General features: G+C 65.5%; 6 protein-coding genes across 6 annotated transcripts in view; 2 read left to right on the forward strand and 4 right to left on the reverse strand.

Annotated features, from left to right (window-relative positions):
- Positions 1-282: 282 nt before the first annotated feature.
- On the reverse strand, positions 283-1,293 carry PFL1_00795 (uncharacterized protein; the record flags this gene model as incomplete). Its single annotated transcript, XM_007878297.1, has 1 exon — positions 283-1,293. One exon carries the CDS (start codon positions 1,291-1,293, stop codon positions 283-285), a length of 1,011 nt encoding a protein of 336 aa, XP_007876488.1.
- Positions 1,294-1,826: 533 nt separating this feature from the next.
- On the forward strand, positions 1,827-3,430 carry PFL1_00796 (uncharacterized protein; the record flags this gene model as incomplete). Its single annotated transcript, XM_007878298.1, has 6 exons — positions 1,827-2,012; positions 2,115-2,235; positions 2,347-2,535; positions 2,652-2,913; positions 3,015-3,136; positions 3,243-3,430. 6 exons carry the CDS (start codon positions 1,827-1,829, stop codon positions 3,428-3,430), a joined length of 1,068 nt encoding a protein of 355 aa, XP_007876489.1.
- A 1,603-nt stretch (positions 3,431-5,033) lies between these two features.
- PFL1_00797 (uncharacterized protein) lies at positions 5,034-7,457 on the reverse strand (the record flags this gene model as incomplete). Its single annotated transcript, XM_007878299.1, has 1 exon — positions 5,034-7,457. The coding sequence occupies one exon, from the start codon at positions 7,455-7,457 to the stop codon at positions 5,034-5,036; it is 2,424 nt and encodes an 807-aa protein (XP_007876490.1).
- Positions 7,458-8,344: 887 nt separating this feature from the next.
- On the forward strand, positions 8,345-10,986 carry PFL1_00798 (uncharacterized protein; the record flags this gene model as incomplete). Its single annotated transcript, XM_007878300.1, has 3 exons — positions 8,345-8,821; positions 8,933-10,741; positions 10,876-10,986. 3 exons carry the CDS (start codon positions 8,345-8,347, stop codon positions 10,984-10,986), a joined length of 2,397 nt encoding a protein of 798 aa, XP_007876491.1.
- A 278-nt stretch (positions 10,987-11,264) lies between these two features.
- Positions 11,265-12,155, reverse strand: PFL1_00799 (uncharacterized protein; the record flags this gene model as incomplete). The annotated part of the gene is made up of 1 exon (XM_007878301.1): positions 11,265-12,155. One exon carries the CDS (start codon positions 12,153-12,155, stop codon positions 11,265-11,267), a length of 891 nt encoding a protein of 296 aa, XP_007876492.1.
- Positions 12,156-13,116: 961 nt separating this feature from the next.
- PFL1_00800 (uncharacterized protein) overlaps positions 13,117-15,436 on the reverse strand; it is a gene marked incomplete at both ends in the record, with an annotated part of 5,586 nt that continues 3,266 nt past the window's right edge. The window contains one exon of the mRNA XM_007878302.1: positions 13,117-15,384. Coding sequence (XP_007876493.1) covers positions 13,117-15,384 — 2,268 coding nt within the window. The remainder of the gene's footprint in view (positions 15,385-15,436) is intronic.

A 15,436-nucleotide genomic window follows, 5' to 3' on the forward strand; every position in this document is an offset into this window, starting at 1 on the left:
AAACGAACGACGCGACGCGCGCGACGCGACGCGCGCGCCGCCGTTCGTCGTACGGTAGGAGGGACGGACGACGACGGACGGGCGGCGCACCACCACACACTCTCTCTCTTCTCTCTCTCTCTCTCTCTCTCTCTCTCTCTCTCTCTCTCTCTCTCTCTGCCTGCCCGCCTGCTCGCCTTTCCGCTGCTCTGTACACACGCTCGCTTGCACGCATCGCTCTGCACTCTGGACGCTCGATCTCTGTCTGGATCCCTGCTTGCTTGCTTCGGCGCTGCCCATGGCCTAAAGACCGCCCCGTGGGTCAGACAGCTCAAAGTGGCGCCAGACGTCGTATGCGCCCGGCCGATCAAGGGGCTTGTGCAGCAGCGTCACCCGGTCCACCCTACACACGATGCCCTTGGTCGTCGAGCCGGCGACATCCGCGTCCTGTCCCTCGTCTGATCCGTGGCGCAGCACTTCGTGCGACAGCTCAAACAGCCTCGTTCTCTCCGCGTCGTCCTTGGCCTGCCCCACGCTAATATGCGGCTTGAACGAGGAACGGCTGCGGCCCCGAGAGCCACCTGCCTGGCCGCCTCTGGATCGGCCCTGGTGCTGCCCACGCTTGCCCTTTGCTTGGCCTCGTGCCCTCCTCTCACCTCGATCCGCCTGTGTCACGGGAAGTAGGCAGGCGTGCAGGTCTTGCTGCAGACGCAGGATCGTCTCGTGGCCCTCGACCATGGTGACGGACGACCCTCGCGCGAGACCCATTGCCTGGAAGTCGCGCTCGAGCTCGCCGACAACCTCGTCTTCGCCAGGGGTTGCTGCCGACGGCTGCAGCCGGGTGCGGCCAGGCCGGAGGTGGATGTTGGTGTAGGCCCTCAGCTTGAAGCTCGACACCTGGTCGACTAGGAGGTGATGCTGCTCGTGCTGCCTGCACGCCGTCTCGAGCCGAGATGACAGCTCCGTGAGCGTCTTCGAGATGCCGTCGTCGTCGTTGGCGCTTGCGTCGTCCGGCTCCTGCGCCTTTCCGGCCTCGTCGACGCTCGTGAGGAATTGCTCGTTGCCAGAGATGAAGAAGGGTGGGATGAGGGTGATGTGCGGCAGCCATCTGTCGAAGGCCTGATCGTGGACCCTTCGCACCTCTTGCAGGCGGTCGAATCGAGCTCGGTCCCTGCCAGACGCCGGCTCGACGAGCAGGGCGACGACGACGACGTGGTCCTGTCGCTGGTCACTGGGACCACCCGGTGTCCTAGGGGCGATGCTCTGGTTGTTCGAGGTAGTGCTTGGTTCTGGGGACTGAGCGGCTGACGCCATGGCCGAACTGGTCCTGCTCGCGGCTTGGGCAGGGACGAATGGGCGCAAGAAGTCGAGGATGGCGTAGTCCAGCTGGGCTCGTGGGTCGGACCAAGAGCTGGCATGGAGCTATGGTGGATCAGGGTGTGCGGAGCGTCGAAGATAATTCGACATGCTGCACCGGTCGCTGACGAGAGGCAGTGGTAAGTGGTGGTGGTCGGGCCAAGGGGAGATGAGGCAGGTGGTGGTTGAGAGAGAAGGGCACGACGCTCGCCTGCGCCTGCGCCTGCTCCGCGTGTGGAGGATGCTGCCTGCTTGGCCTGGCCTGCAGATGCACCCCCACGCCAAGAAGCGCTCAAGGGCAGCATGCATCCACGGGCGGACGAGCCAACCAGCGGGTCAGCGCGGGGGTTGGCTTTTGCCCCAGGGGGGGCCACCTGTCCGCGCTTGCTTCCCCGCACTCGTGTACTCACCCTCGCCCTGCCTCCCATCGTCCATCTCGAACGCCGCCACTCTACACTCGCACCAGCCCCAGCTCGAGCAGAGTCACCACCATGTCGGCGCCCAAGATCCTCCTGTGCAGGCGCATGCCCACCGAGCTGCTCCAACAGGCCGAGCAAGCAGGCAAGGTCCAGATCATCGCCCGGCCTCAGGAGGCAGACGAGGGGCCCGCTCCCAGAGACTGGCTGCTCGAGAACCTCAAGGGCGTCGCCGGAGCCATCATCATGCTCAGCGAAAAGGTGAGCAGGCCGAAGCGGCCAGAAGCGAGGAGGAGGGCCACTTCGATGCTGACGCCCCTCGCCCCTGCCTTCGCCGCCGCTGTGCTGTCGCTGCCGATCCAGGTCGATGACGAGTTCCTCGACGCCGCTGGACCTTCGCTCAAGGTCATCTCCACCATGAGCGTCGGCTACGACCACATCGACGTCGCCGCCGTCAAGAAGCGGGGTGTCAGGATCGGTAACAGTGAGTAGCAGCGCAGCACGTCGCCGAGGAGACCGATTTGCTTACCTCGCCATCGCCGTGCTCGCCGCTCCCCCTCTCCCTCTTCAAAATGCTCGCATCTGCGACCGGCAGCGCCCCATGTCCTCGATCAAGCCGTCGCCGAGCTCACGCTGACCTTGGCGCTGATGACGACGCGGCAGATCGCCCACGCTACCCGCGTCGTGAGGGAGGGCGAGTGGTCAAAGAACCCCTGGACGCCCCTCAGCTTCTGCGGCCCTTCGCTCCAGGGCAAGACGATCGGCTTCGTCGGCTTCGGCAACAGTGAGTGCCGCCGCCCAGTCGCCGGAATCCGATCCTGCGTGGCCCCCTGCGAGGTCGATGTCCCGGCAGCGTCGCTGACCTTGCTCACCCCGTCGTCGACGTCGGCCCCCTGCCAGTCTCGCAAAGCCTCGCCCACCTCCTGGTGCCGTTCAGGCCAGCTCGGCTGCTCTACACAACGTCCAAGCCCAAGCCCTTCGACCTCGGGCATCCCGATTTTGCACCGCTCAAGCGCGGCAACTTCCCAATCGACCGGATCGAGGTGACCAACCAGCCCGATGCGCTCGAGCTGGCCGCCCAGTCCGACGTCGTCTTTGTGCTGGCCAGCCTCAACCCGTCCACGAAGCACATGGTCAACGACCAGTTCCTCTCTAGGATGAAGTGAGTAGGCGTGCCATGGCTGGCTGGCTGGCTGGCTGCTGGGAACGACCGCTGACCCCGAGGCCCGACTCTGTCGCCCGACTGCCGCTCCTGATCTGCAGGTCGACCGCCTACATCATCAATGCGTCCCGCGGCCCGCTCATCGACACCGAGGCGCTGGCCCGTGCCATCTCGAACGGCCAGATTGCCGGTGCTGGTCTAGATGTGCTGGAGAACGAGCCGAGTGAGTGCCGCGATGTCGCGCTGCCGCAGCTTCGGACGCCCGTCGAGACCGACCAAAGCATCGCCACGCTGACGCCCCCCGCGGCTATGAAACTGCCCGCCTCCAGACATCCCGGCCACTCACCCGCTGCTTCAGCCCGACTGCGCCGATCGCGTCGTGCTGCTGCCCCATATCGGAAGCGCCACCAACGAGGCGCGGGTCGCCATGGCCGACCTCACCGTCAACAACCTGCTCGGCGCCCTCGGTCTGCGGGCCGAGGCGGGCAAGGAGAATGAAATGGACGCCGAGGTGTAGGTGGGCGATACGGCGTGGAAAGGTGTCGGCACGTTGATCGGTGCTATGAGGTGCGCGGCTTAGCGTCGCTAGATGTCGTGCAGATAGACGTCGTTTTCCAAGCGAGCTGCTTCCCTCGAAGCGCAAGATGGCCATGAAATCCCCCTCGCTTGCCTAAAAAGGGCTGCGGGCTGCGTTACTGGAGGATGAGCAGCGTGGCTGTCGTCCTGTGTGCGGCATCGGAGCATCGGATCAGCGTCATGCAACGGCGGGATGGCCGTGTGCCGGGACTGTATGCCTCGGTCCGGCTCCGGCAGGTCGCGCTCTCGACGGCAGAGCAGCGGCGACGCGATCAGAGAGGTGATGTCGAGGTGGGTGTCGGTGCGAGATGCCTAGATGGCGGTCGTGATGGAAGCAGCGGCAAGTGGCGGCCAGACGAGCCGCTTGCCGGCCTCTTTGTGGGGCGCCCGAAAAAGGCCACGTCGGCCGGGTGGGGCAGGTCGAGGCGAAAAAATGAAGACGTGCACCAATACAGGAAGGAGAGCAGCAGGCGGAACCACGCAGTTGAATTCAGCAGGCGAGCGCTTGTATTCAGCTCTGCCTGGACCAGGCTCGAGCCTTCGAAGCCCCGGATGCGGGCCCTGCCCCCGCTTCTCCAGGCTTCCGCGTCAGAGTCTGTCCGGAGGCACGCACGGCCGTAACGTAGGCTTGCCAGCGAAGGCCTGCACGTGCGCGACAGCTTGGCGGGCGGTGGTGGTCGCGTGGAGAGGCCGGAGGAGATGGTACGCCAGCCGTACGCCCGGTGAGCGCAAGCAAGAGAGCACACACGCGCGCGTGCGTTCACGAGTGCGTGGCCAGCTAGCAGAACACGGCTCGAGGCCGGCGGCGGGATCCCAGGCAGGCAGGCGGGCAGGTAGGAGGATCGGGACAGGCCGAGGGGCGCGGAAGCAGCCGACGCAGATGCCACGCGAGCCCTCACTCAAACGTACGGGCAGATCGAGCAGATCGACGCGACGAGTTCGACGCACCTTCGGGAAGTCACAGCGCGAGCCTGCTTATTGCTGCCTGCCCGTTCTTGGCCGGCTCGGAATGCCCAGCCTGACGGCCGCCTGGGGTCGCGATCGGGGTCGGCGTCCCGAACGCTGTCGCCGGCGAAGAAGCAGAAAAACAGAAGCAAGAGGCCGGCGGCTTTCCCGGTGGTCGGCTGCTGGTCAGAGGCAAAAAGAAGGCACGCAGGCAAACAGGCCGGCAGACACGACGCCCTGCACGCCAAACAGCGCCGGCCCGACGCTGTCATCCGGCAATCAAATAATCTAGGCTGCTTGCGTGTCTCTCGCGTGTCCCGAGGACCGATGCATATGGGCCCGTCTGCTGCTCTGGAAAGGCGAGGGTGGTCAGCGAGCTCTACATGGTGGTGCGGGAACCAGTCGCAATCTCGTCAAGTCTGTTTCTGGGCCTGTGGAAGGGGGCGCGAGAAATGGTGGGTTTTACCCTCGTCCCGTCGTCCCGCCGCCCCTCTTTGGCCGATCTCGGCGTCCGTATCTGCACAAGCTCGTGAACCTTGGATGGAGATGGCTATGCCGCGTTACTTTGACTGAGAGGAAGAAAGGTGAAGACCGAAACGCTACTCGTACAGGATATTGACAATGACGGCTTGGCTGGTGATGCACGCGGTACAGCGGGGCTCGACGAGGATCGTCTGCGTCTCGTCGATGAGGATCGCCGGACCTTGGATCGCCCGACCCGGTCGGCAGGATCGCAGAGGCACGATGGGCGTCTCGAGCCTCCCGTGCTCGTCAAAGTAGACTTTGCGTGTCGTCTCGACCTCCTCCTCCTCCTTCTCGCCCTCCTGATTCGCCCCATCGCTAGGTCTCGCGGTCGACGCCGACTTCGACGAAGCCGAGCGAGAACCAGACTCAAACAGACGCCGGTACTCGGCCAGCGTGCTCTCGCCGAGCGCGTCAAAGCTCTTGCCCACCCCGCGCACGCGCACGTCGTCGACGACAATGTCCTTGCCCTCGAGCACGAAGCCAAACTCGGTGCGGTACTTTTCCACAAACACCCGCTCAAACTCCCAGCTGCCGTCCTGCGGCTCGAGCGTCATGAGGGCCGTATCTGTGCCGTCGTAGCGCAGGTTGAGGAGCACCTCGAGGCGGATCCGCGCGTCCTCGAAGCCCTGCTGCCGCAGCTCGCCGTGCACCTTTTCCTTGAGCGCCTCGACCCGCTTCCGGATGCGCTGGCCCGACGACGAGCCGGGTCCGGACCACACCTCGGACGACGGCTCCTGCTCCTCAAAGACGCGGTCCGCCAGCGCCATGCCGTAGGCCGAGAGGATGGACGAGTAGCGGTGCACGATGACGGTGCGGATGCCCAGGCTGCGCGCCAGCGAGGCGGCGTGCTGGCCGCCGGCACCGCCAAAGCAGGCGAGGATGTGCTTCGAGGCAGAGTAGCCGCGCGCCTCGGTCAGCGACCGAATCGGCCGGCACATGGTCTCGTTGGCGATGCGGATGAAGCCCTGGGCGACCTGGTCGACGCTCAGCTGCTGGCCGGTCTCGGCGTTGATCTGCCGCGTAAGCTCCTCAAACGCGCGCGTGCTTCCCTCGACGTCGAGGCCCTGGTCCTCGTTGGGTCCAAAGATCTTTGGGAACATCTCGACCGCCAGCCTGCCGGTGACGAGGTTAGCGTCGGTGATGGCGAGCGGGCCGCCTTTGCGGTAGCACGTGGGTCCCGGATGCGCGGATGCCGACTCTGGCCCGACGGCGAAGAGGCCGTTGCGGAAAAAGAGGCGCGAGGAGCCGCCCGAGGCGACGGTGTTGACGTCGAGCTGCGGGCTCTGGATCGTGATGCCGTCGAGCACCGTCTCAAACACCTGCTCGTAGGCGCCGGCGTAGCGCGAGACGTCCGTCGAGGTGCCGCCCATGTCGAGGCCAATGATGGGTCTCCCGTCTTGGGAGTCGTACGAGGTGAGGGCCATGCCGACGACGCCGCCGGCGGGGCCCGAGATGATCGACTTGAGGCCGCTGAAGTGGTCGACCGAGGTGAGGCCGCCGTCGGACATCATGAACTCGACCTTGGTGCCGGCGCTGCCGTCGCGGAGGCTGTCGTCGAAGCCGGAAAAGAAGCTGTCGATGTAGGCCTGGAGAACGGGGGTGAGGTAGGCGTCTGCGGTCGACGAGGTGGCGCGGGGCACCATCTTGATCATGGGCATCAGCTCTGCGCTGCAGCTGACGGTGGTGTAGCCGATCTCCTTTGCGATGCGCTTGACGATCTGCTCGTGTTGGGGGAAGGTGTAGCTGTGGATGAAGACGACGGCGAGCGAGCGGTAGCCGTGATCGTGGTAGAGGGCGCTGAGCTGCCTCTGGATCAGCTCCTCGTCCGGGCGCTTGAGGATGGCGACGGCCTCGCCCGAGACGCCGCGGACGATCTCGGCATCGGCGGTGGCGTTGCCGTGGGCATCGTAGGCGCGGGGCGGCAGGTCGGTGCCGCTGTAGGGGCGTTGGATGGAATGGCGATGGTGTTGGTCGTCACCGTCACTGTCGCCGCGCGGCGGCTGCTCTGCAAACTGGACCGCGTTCTGCCTTGCGTTTGGGTCCGACGTGTACCCGACGAGGGTGACGCGCTCGTCGACCTCGAGGACGCCCGAGTAGAGGACCTCGGGTTTGCGGATGGCGAGGTCAAAGATGGCCGGCCTGGACTGGTTGCCGATCTGGACGAGGTCCTTGAAGCCCTTTGTGATTACGAGTGCGTGCCTCTCGCCCTTGCGCTCGAGGAGGGCGTTTGTGGCGACGGTGGTGGAGAGGCGGATGTAGTCGATGCGGGAGGTGTCGATCTTTTGGCCGCGCGGGATGGACTGTCCAAATGCGGCCTCGAGGATGCGGCGTACTCCCTCGCGGGGGGCGTCCTTGTAGTTTGCGGGGTCGTGGGAGAGGAGCTTGATGACAATGTCGCGCGCGGGCTGGTCGGGATGGGAGGAGGGGAGGCGTCCGAGGCAGTCGGTGAAGGTGCCGCCTCGATCGATTGCGATCTGCAGTCGCGGCTGCTGTGTCATGGCAGGCGAGCGATAAAGGGGGGGGAGGCCAGATGGACGGGTGATGATAGAGACGGGATATGTGGGAAGGATGGACGTGCTTGGATAGTCGGAGGCCCCGAGCAAAGAGGGCGACGAGGGGGCAAAGGCCCTTTCTTGACCAACTCTGGGCTGCGTCCACCGGCCAGAGGGCCGCTCAAGACGCCGACCAGGGTGGATTGCTGGCCAGGCGGCGAGACCAGCAGGGCAGGCATGGGGCCATCGGGGCCGGGGCTGAGGAGCTGCATCGGCCCAGCGCAGACAGGCGCCGCCTTTCAGCGTGATCGGCTCAAAGCCCTGGGGTTGGCAACATGAAAATGGGATTCTAGATGGAGATCAAGAAACGGAATCTCGAGCCAAGATGCAAGCCAGAGTGCCCGCGGGTGCCCGCGGGTGCCCCGTGCTCGTGCCAGCTGGCTGGGTTGGCCTGGCATGGCGGGCTCTCCCTTGAAGTGCGCAACGAGCCAGGCTCAAGCCAGGGCCAGGGCCAGGGCCACAGGCAACCTAACTTCGCCAACCGGCTGGCCACCGCGCATCCTCACTTCTTCCAGCCATCTGCCTTTGCGTTGCTCCCCCTCACCCATCCCTCCTCTGCCTCCGTGACGACGCCGCCGTTCCTCCATCTCAATCACCTATCCATCCCCTCCTGCCATCGCCGCGCTGGACTGCACCACCGCACCATCTCGCCTAGACATCCTTCGCCATCGCGCGCGCGCGCCCTCTCCCTCTCTCTCCACGCCTACTCGACCCCCTCCTGCGCCCCGCTTGCCTCGCTGCACATCCACACTCCCTCTGCCATTCATTCGGCCGCCCTGTCCTCGCTCCCTGATCATCGCCTGTACATCACCTCCTTCAAGTGACCGCCCGCCATGATCCGCGGACTGCAGGCCTACCTCCACGACTGCGGCCTCATCCAGTCGTGCCCGCTCACCGCCCTCAAGGACACCCGCCTCGGCATCGACGTATCCTACTACCTAAAGCAGATCCTATCCGCGCCATCTTCTTCGGAACCCCTCGTCGCGGCCCTCGGCGGCCAGCCCCTCGCCATCATCTCCCACATCGAGCGAGACCTCCGCTCCCTCGAACGCCTCGCCATCCGCCCCGTCTTTGTCCTCAACGGCCTCTCGCCCAACAAAAAGTCGAGGCCCTTCAGCTACGACGACCCAAGGCCAAAGCAGAGGCAGAGGGCATGGGAGGCCTACGAGAGCGGCAACGTCGACCTCGCAGATCAGATCCTCAGCACCAGCAACAGCCTCCACTACCCGGACCTCTACCGCGCCATCCTCCGCGCCTTCCGCCACCGCAACGTCGAGTTCCTCGTAGCACCTTACCTCGCATCCGGACAGGTGCGTCGCCCGCCGCGTCGCCACAGCCTCGCCTCGTTCGCTCGCCCAGCCCTGCTCACCTGCCCCTTTGCCCCCTCCCCGCCGTCTGACTCTCCTTCGCCCTGACGCCAGCTCGTCTCCCTAGAACGCCACTCCAAGGGCTACGTCCACTCCATGTACGGCTCCAGCGAGCTCCTCCTCTTTGACCGCGTCGACAAGGTCATCACCAACCTCAACCTCCAGGACGGCACCTTTCAATACGTCTCGAAGCAGTCGATCATGAACGAGCTCCGCTGCTCCGAGGAGCACTTCCTCGACGTCGGCCTCCTCGCCGGCTCCGACCTCTGCGCAACGTTTCCTGCCCTCCAGGACGGCTCCCTCGGACCGCCGCCACCCCACGCCGGCGCGCCGCCAAACATCCGGCAGCTCAGCGACCTCGTCAGGCAGTACCGCAACGGCTACACGCTCTGCATGGCCTTTGAGCAGCACCCGGGGGTGCTCAAGGCGGCCTACGTCGACCAGTTTTGCCGCGCAAGGACCATGGTCAAGTTCTGCCTGGTCCTGTCGGCCGAGGAGGGCCGGGTGCTGCCCCTGCCGCTGGCGACGCCACCACCGCCGCTGCCGGCCAACCCACATCATGTTGGCGTCAACGGGGCGGGCCCGGCAGCGGGGGGCGGGCCCATGAGCGCGGCGACGGGCGGCGCGCCCATCCTGACGGCGGCCGATGTGCCGGTCGACCTGCACGACGTCTTTTCCCACCGCCTTCCCGACGAGGTCTTTCTCCACCTCTCGCGCGGCTTGATTGGCATCAGCGTCGTGTCGAACCTGACGAGCGGCTTCGTCATCGAGGTGCCGCCGCTCGACAACGGCGAGACCGAGGACTACCGGCGCTACGTCCGCGAGAATCTGACCGAAACGCCGCAGAGCCCGCGGTGCGTGTCGATCGCGCTCGCGTGCTCTGCCCTCAACGGCTTCTGGAGCTCGCGCAAGACGTCGGCCGTCTACTATTTCCAGCCCTCGGTCGACCACGTCATCCCGCACGACTCGGCGGCGACGCTGCAGCTCATCAACCGCGTCAACCAGTGGAACGTCCCCGTGCGCTTTGTCGAAGAGGAGCTGCGCCGCCAGAACTCGAGCACCATCGACATTGCCCTGTGCCTGGGCGCGACCACGTCCGACGCCCTGGCCAACCGGACCAAGACGGGCCGCGTCCGACTCGCCGACGGCGCCCTGTCGCAGGTGGAGAAGAAGGACGAGATTGTGGCCAACGTCATCTGGCGCATGCTCGAGCTGCGCGGCTTCCTCAACCACGCCCACCTCCACACCCCCTACGCGCGCGCGTGCCACCTGGCGCTCAAGCGGGCCAGGCTCAACGACAAGCTGCAGGAGCCCCTCTACCTGGCCCTCGAGCTGATCCGCGGCGGCGCCCTGCACGCCAACTACTACGGCAACCGCGCCTACAGCGGCGGGCCGTCGTTTGGCACGCCCGACGAAAAGCAACACATGCTGCTGGTGATGCGCACGCTGAGCACGCTGCCGATGCAGTTCAAGCCGCAGAACTGGACGGCGCCGCTGAGCCGGGAGCTGCTCGTCTTCAACTCGTTCCTCAAGGCCACGGCGAGGGCGATGCGCAACCTGGTCGAGATGATCGCCATGTCGATGCTGTTGCGGGGCGACGCGAGGCGGTCGAGGGACGACTACCTCGACATCTCCCTCAGCCTGCCGTTCCAGCACGACACCAACACCGGGCTGGGCATCGTCGTCAAGTGCTACCTCGACGCGCTCCTCACCTTCCTCGGCGGTCCCGTCACCGACGCGCAGACCGACGACGAGGCCGTCAAGGACGCCAAGGCGAGCGTCATCGAGATGCTCGTCGAGACGTTTGGCAACGTCAAGGACATCAAGTACGAGCTGGCAAGAGGGTTCCGGTTCTGGGATGCGGTACGTCGTCGCCGCCGCCTCCTGCTGGCCAGCACTGGGACTCGTGTTGATCGATCGGTGCTGGTGCTGATGCTGATGCTGATCCTGAAACCTCCCCCATTCCTCTGTTTCGCCGGACCTGGCCGGCACGACAGCTGTTGGTGGCAGTCGGGACGCTCAAGACTGAAAACGCCATCTCGCCCGAGGTGGCGCAGCACTTTGAAGCGGCGGACAAGTGGCTGCAACCGATGGCAAAGATGGTCTGAACGACGGCGGGCGGACAGTCGAGGGCGGAACGGGGCAGCATCGGGCGCCGGCAAGGTCCGAGGACGGTGGCGAGCGTCGGTCCGGCTGTACGTGTGCTGTGCGATGGCGGAATCCGGCGCGAGGCGCGATGTCAGAAGAAGATGCAACGGCGAGGAGTGATGGGCTGCGGTGCCGCAAAGCGGGGATGTGATGTGGCCTCTCTGTGTGGCTGAAGTCGAGGCAAACATGTTGTTGAGACGGCCTCGACGCCCCCTTTTTGGGGCCCGGGTGGGCGCTGCTATGCTGTTGTGCCGGCATCGCCGGTGTCTCTGTCCTGGGTCGCCGTTGGACCGCCGTCGCCCGCACCACCAGCCTGGCCTGCCTCGTCGGGCCCATCCGTTCTCCAATTGCCGCCGCCTCCTGTTCCACTGTTGCCCTCGCCCTCGCCGTCGCCCTCGCCGCCCCTGTTGGAGGATCTCCAGTCTCCGCCGCTCTGAGCCTTTCTCCAGTCTCCGCCTCCCTCGACGACGAGGTCACCTTCGACCTCTTCCTGCATCTTGAGGCGGTCCTTCCAGCCGAGCTTGCTGAGCTTCTCCTCCTGGCGCTTTTTGCGGTTCTCGACCGAGAGCTGGTGGTGCAGCTCGCGCACGAGGGGCGGCGAGGCGTAGCGGAGGTGCATAAAGTTGCAGAAGCCGCCGCGGTTGCACTCGTCGGTCTCGTTTTGGCGGCAGCACGCCTCGCGGAAGTCGGTGACGGGGCTGAGTTCGGCAAAGAGCGGGCGGCCGTCGTACCAGCGCTGGTTGAGGGCGTCGACGGCGCGCTGCGCCTCTTCCTCCCACTCGTAGCGCGCGTACACGTTGCCGATGAGGTGGTCGCCGACGTTGTCGCACACGTGCATCTCGACGAGCTTGCCGTACCGCGCCAGCTCGACGAACCAGTCGGTGAAGAACTCGTCAAAGCCGCGCTGCAGCTCGTCGCGCGACTTGGCCGCCTTGACCTCGTCCGGGATCGACGGGTCGTGCAGCGGGTTGCGGTACACGTTCGAAATGAGGATCGTCTGCGAAAACGGAGGCTTGGTGTGCTTTCGCGAGCACCGCGGCCCGTGCCGACACGCGCCGATCTTGTAGTAGAACGAACAGTTGACCTTGTCCTGCTCCGTGCCGTAGATCGAGGCCAGGTAGGACGCCATCGTGGGCGAGGGTATGCGTCGTTGAGCGAGCGAGCCGGAGCGGAGTGTAGCAAGTGGCGTTCAGGTGACGGGCGACGAGCGGGCGTGAGGATGGAGGGCTAGGCGGCGAGGGCAAGAGTCAGGGCCAGGGCGAGAGCGAGGGAAAGCGAGAATGGGCGGGACCGCGAGTGAGGCAAGAGGACCGCAAGAGGGGATGCCAGAGTGCGCAGGGGGCGATGAAGACGAAGATGGCGAGCGATAGCGGCCGTGTGGAAGAGCCAAGGCTACAGACTCGAGAAGAAGAGGGAAGGGGCAGCGCAGAAGGCGAGGTGGCGGTGGTGGTGGTGGTGGTGGTGTGGAGAGAACCAGAGGGCCAGAGCAGCAGGTCAGTTTCCGAGGCGACCCTGAACGTTCCCGGAAAACGGGACTGGGGCGCGGAAGAAAGGCAGCGAAAACACCAAGCCCGCGCCAGGCCAGCCTGGGCCAGGACCCGCAACCGCAACCGCAACCCTTCGCCCGCTGGCCCTCTGCTATACCCACTCCTTATCTGCCCAACCACGCTCGCAGGCCTCAACAGGGTACGGGCAAGAGACGAGTTGAAATGTGGCACTCAGACCTCGACAGCGAGCCCCGGCAGGACTAGGCCAGGCTGTGGAGGAACACGACGTATGCGATACAGGCAGTCGAAGATGGAAGAAGATGGAAGAGAAAAGGAGTCTCCTCGTCACGGCGCGTTCTCGAGACGAAGGGCCCGCGTGTCCAACGATGTCGTGATGTCCTCGCTCGGCCTGTCCCTTCCCCTGGTGGTGGTGACGGACACCGTCACACCTGTGCGTGCCACCTTTGGCCTTCCTTGACACGAATCCCCTTGAGCTTGCGAGGTCCCAGTGATGAACAGTGCAAGGCGAGCAGGCTTCCCCTCGATCGCGAGGCCGGCGGATCGCCTGCAGGGCGCTGCGTCCCACGACGACGATGGTCACGATCATGCTGTGCCGTTGGATGCGGCCGCTCCACCCTCGCCGGCGCCCTTGCCCTTGTCGCCCTCGGTGTGCAGCCGGACGCAAAAGACGGTCGTGTCGCCGATGAAGACGATCTGGTTGCGGCTGGCGGCCACCGACTCCCACACCGGGTTGCGCTGCACAGGTGGCGGCCGCGGTGCCGGTTGCGAAAACGCGTAGGGCATCGCTGGAGGCCTTGCGGGAAAGCCGGGACGCGGCAGAGCCATCTGGCCCTGCGGTGTGCCCGGCTGCGACATCGGAACGCCGAATGGCGGGCCGGATCCCGGCGGCAGCTGCGGCGGGGGCGGGGGCGATGGTCGCCCGTTGTAAAGGGGCACGCCGCCAGGAGCACCAGGAGGCAGGCCCATCGGCGGGCCGGGACCACCACCAGCACCAGCAACAGGCCCGGGAAATCCGGGTCGAACGCCAGGGAAGGCTCCATACGGGGGCTGCATCGGCTGGATGGGCCTACCGTACGGACCGACAATCATGCTGCCAAACGGCGGCGGCGGCGGCGGATGCAGGGCGGCAGCGGCGGCGGCGGCAGCCATGGCCGAGGCGTTCTGCTGGCTCAGCGTGGGTGCCGGCGGGGGTATGTCGGCGAACAGGCACCGCAGGTTGACCCCGGTGATGACCTGGTGCAGCGCCCCCGTCTCGACGTGGCGGACCTCGACAAAGTTGGGCTCAAACGCCAGCACATAGGGGTGGTGGTAGGCGAACGAGGTCGGGTTGCCCTCCCAGTGGATGATCCAGTTGCCCTTGGCGCGCCATCCGTTCTTGTTGACGTAAAAGGCGAACTCGTCGTAGCACAGCAGGAACTCGCCCGTGATGCGGTAGATGGCGATCGGCTTGACGGTTTCCTTGCGGTGCACAAAGTCGAGCGACGAGTCGGCCGGGTCGAGCAGGCCCTGGGTGTCGAGCGTCTCGAGGTCGACGATCTCGAAGCCCTTTGTGCAGCCGACGCAGAGCTTCGACTTGAGGAAGTGGATCGAGCTCGACTCGGTCGGGATGTAGAACTCCTTGAAGACGCGCAGCGACTCCTGCCCGCCCTGCAGCAGCTTGCGGAACGTGGGCTGCTTCTTGCCCCGCACGTTCTGCTCGATCGGCTCCAGCGTCTTGATCGTCGACGAGAGCGAGCTCGACTTGACGACGCAGACCAGCGTGCGGTTGAGGCAGATGCCCGCGCGGAAGAAGGACGTGTGCGACGAGATCCGCCGGCCGCGCTTGAGGGAGCCCATCGGGTCCGATGGGTCGAGCGCATCGAGGGTAAACGTGTGGACCGACCGCTCGGCGAGCACGATGAGGATCTGGTACTCTTCCAGTACGTCGACCTGGGTGACGCCTGGCAGCGGCAGGACCTTGGTCGGTGGTCTTGCCTTTTCGCGCAGGTCCGAAAGGTAGACGCCGTCGTCGGTGCCGTAGATGATCCTGCGGCCAAAGTCGAACGGGACCGAGCAGTTGACGCGGTTCGGGCCCAGGAAGAAGCCTTCGGACAGCGTGATGGTGTCAAAGATGTTGGAGCGCTGGCGCAGGATGTCCTGGCGCGACTCGATGTGCTCAAACCACTTGCGCCGGCTCACAAACGTGCTGGCCCACAGCGTCATCGAGTAGCCCTTCTTGCCGAGGTAGGTGAAGGTGAGCGCGTAGCCCGTCTTGGCGTCTTGCTTGGGCGCCGCGGAGCCGGGGGCGCCGGTCGGCCGCGTGCCCGTCGATGTCTTGGACATGACCGACTTGGGCCGCGTGGAGCTGCCCTTGCCCGTCGGCACCTCGTCATAGACGGTGACGATGAGCAGCTCCAGCGGGATGGGCTTGCGGTAGACCTTGAATAGCTCGTGCTTGTTGACCGTCTTGGGCTTGACCATGAGCAGGGCGTGGTCAAACAGGAACACCTGCAGCTCGGCGCTCTCGCTCTGCGTGCCGCCGCGCCGCTTGAGCGGCCCTTTGAAGACCAGCTCGCGCTGCTCGTCGCGCAGCCGCAAATCGACCGCCTCGCCCTGCTTGAAGACGAGCTGCTGGTCGAGTTGCGCCAGGTTGAAGCGGTTCTCGCTCTTGCCCGTCTCGACGTTGACCTTGGTAAGGAACTCTTTGACGATCTTGATCACACGCGGGAGCGCCTGCTTGTCGGGGTTGTCATCGGCGGTGTACTTGACCACCTGTTCCAGCAGCAGCGGATATCGTGCCAGACGGGTCGTCGGCTTGGTCAGGTAGCCGTTGAGCTCGAGCTTGCGCGATTGCGGCAGCCTCTCGGTTTCCTGGCAATGGCGTCGACGCGCGAGACAGAGAGAGAGAGAAAGAGAGAGAGAT

This window comes from Pseudozyma flocculosa (assembly GCF_000417875.1).
Source record: "Pseudozyma flocculosa PF-1 unplaced genomic scaffold scaffold00002, whole genome shotgun sequence".
Taxonomy (NCBI): Eukaryota; Fungi; Basidiomycota; class Ustilaginomycetes; order Ustilaginales; family Ustilaginaceae; genus Pseudozyma; species Pseudozyma flocculosa.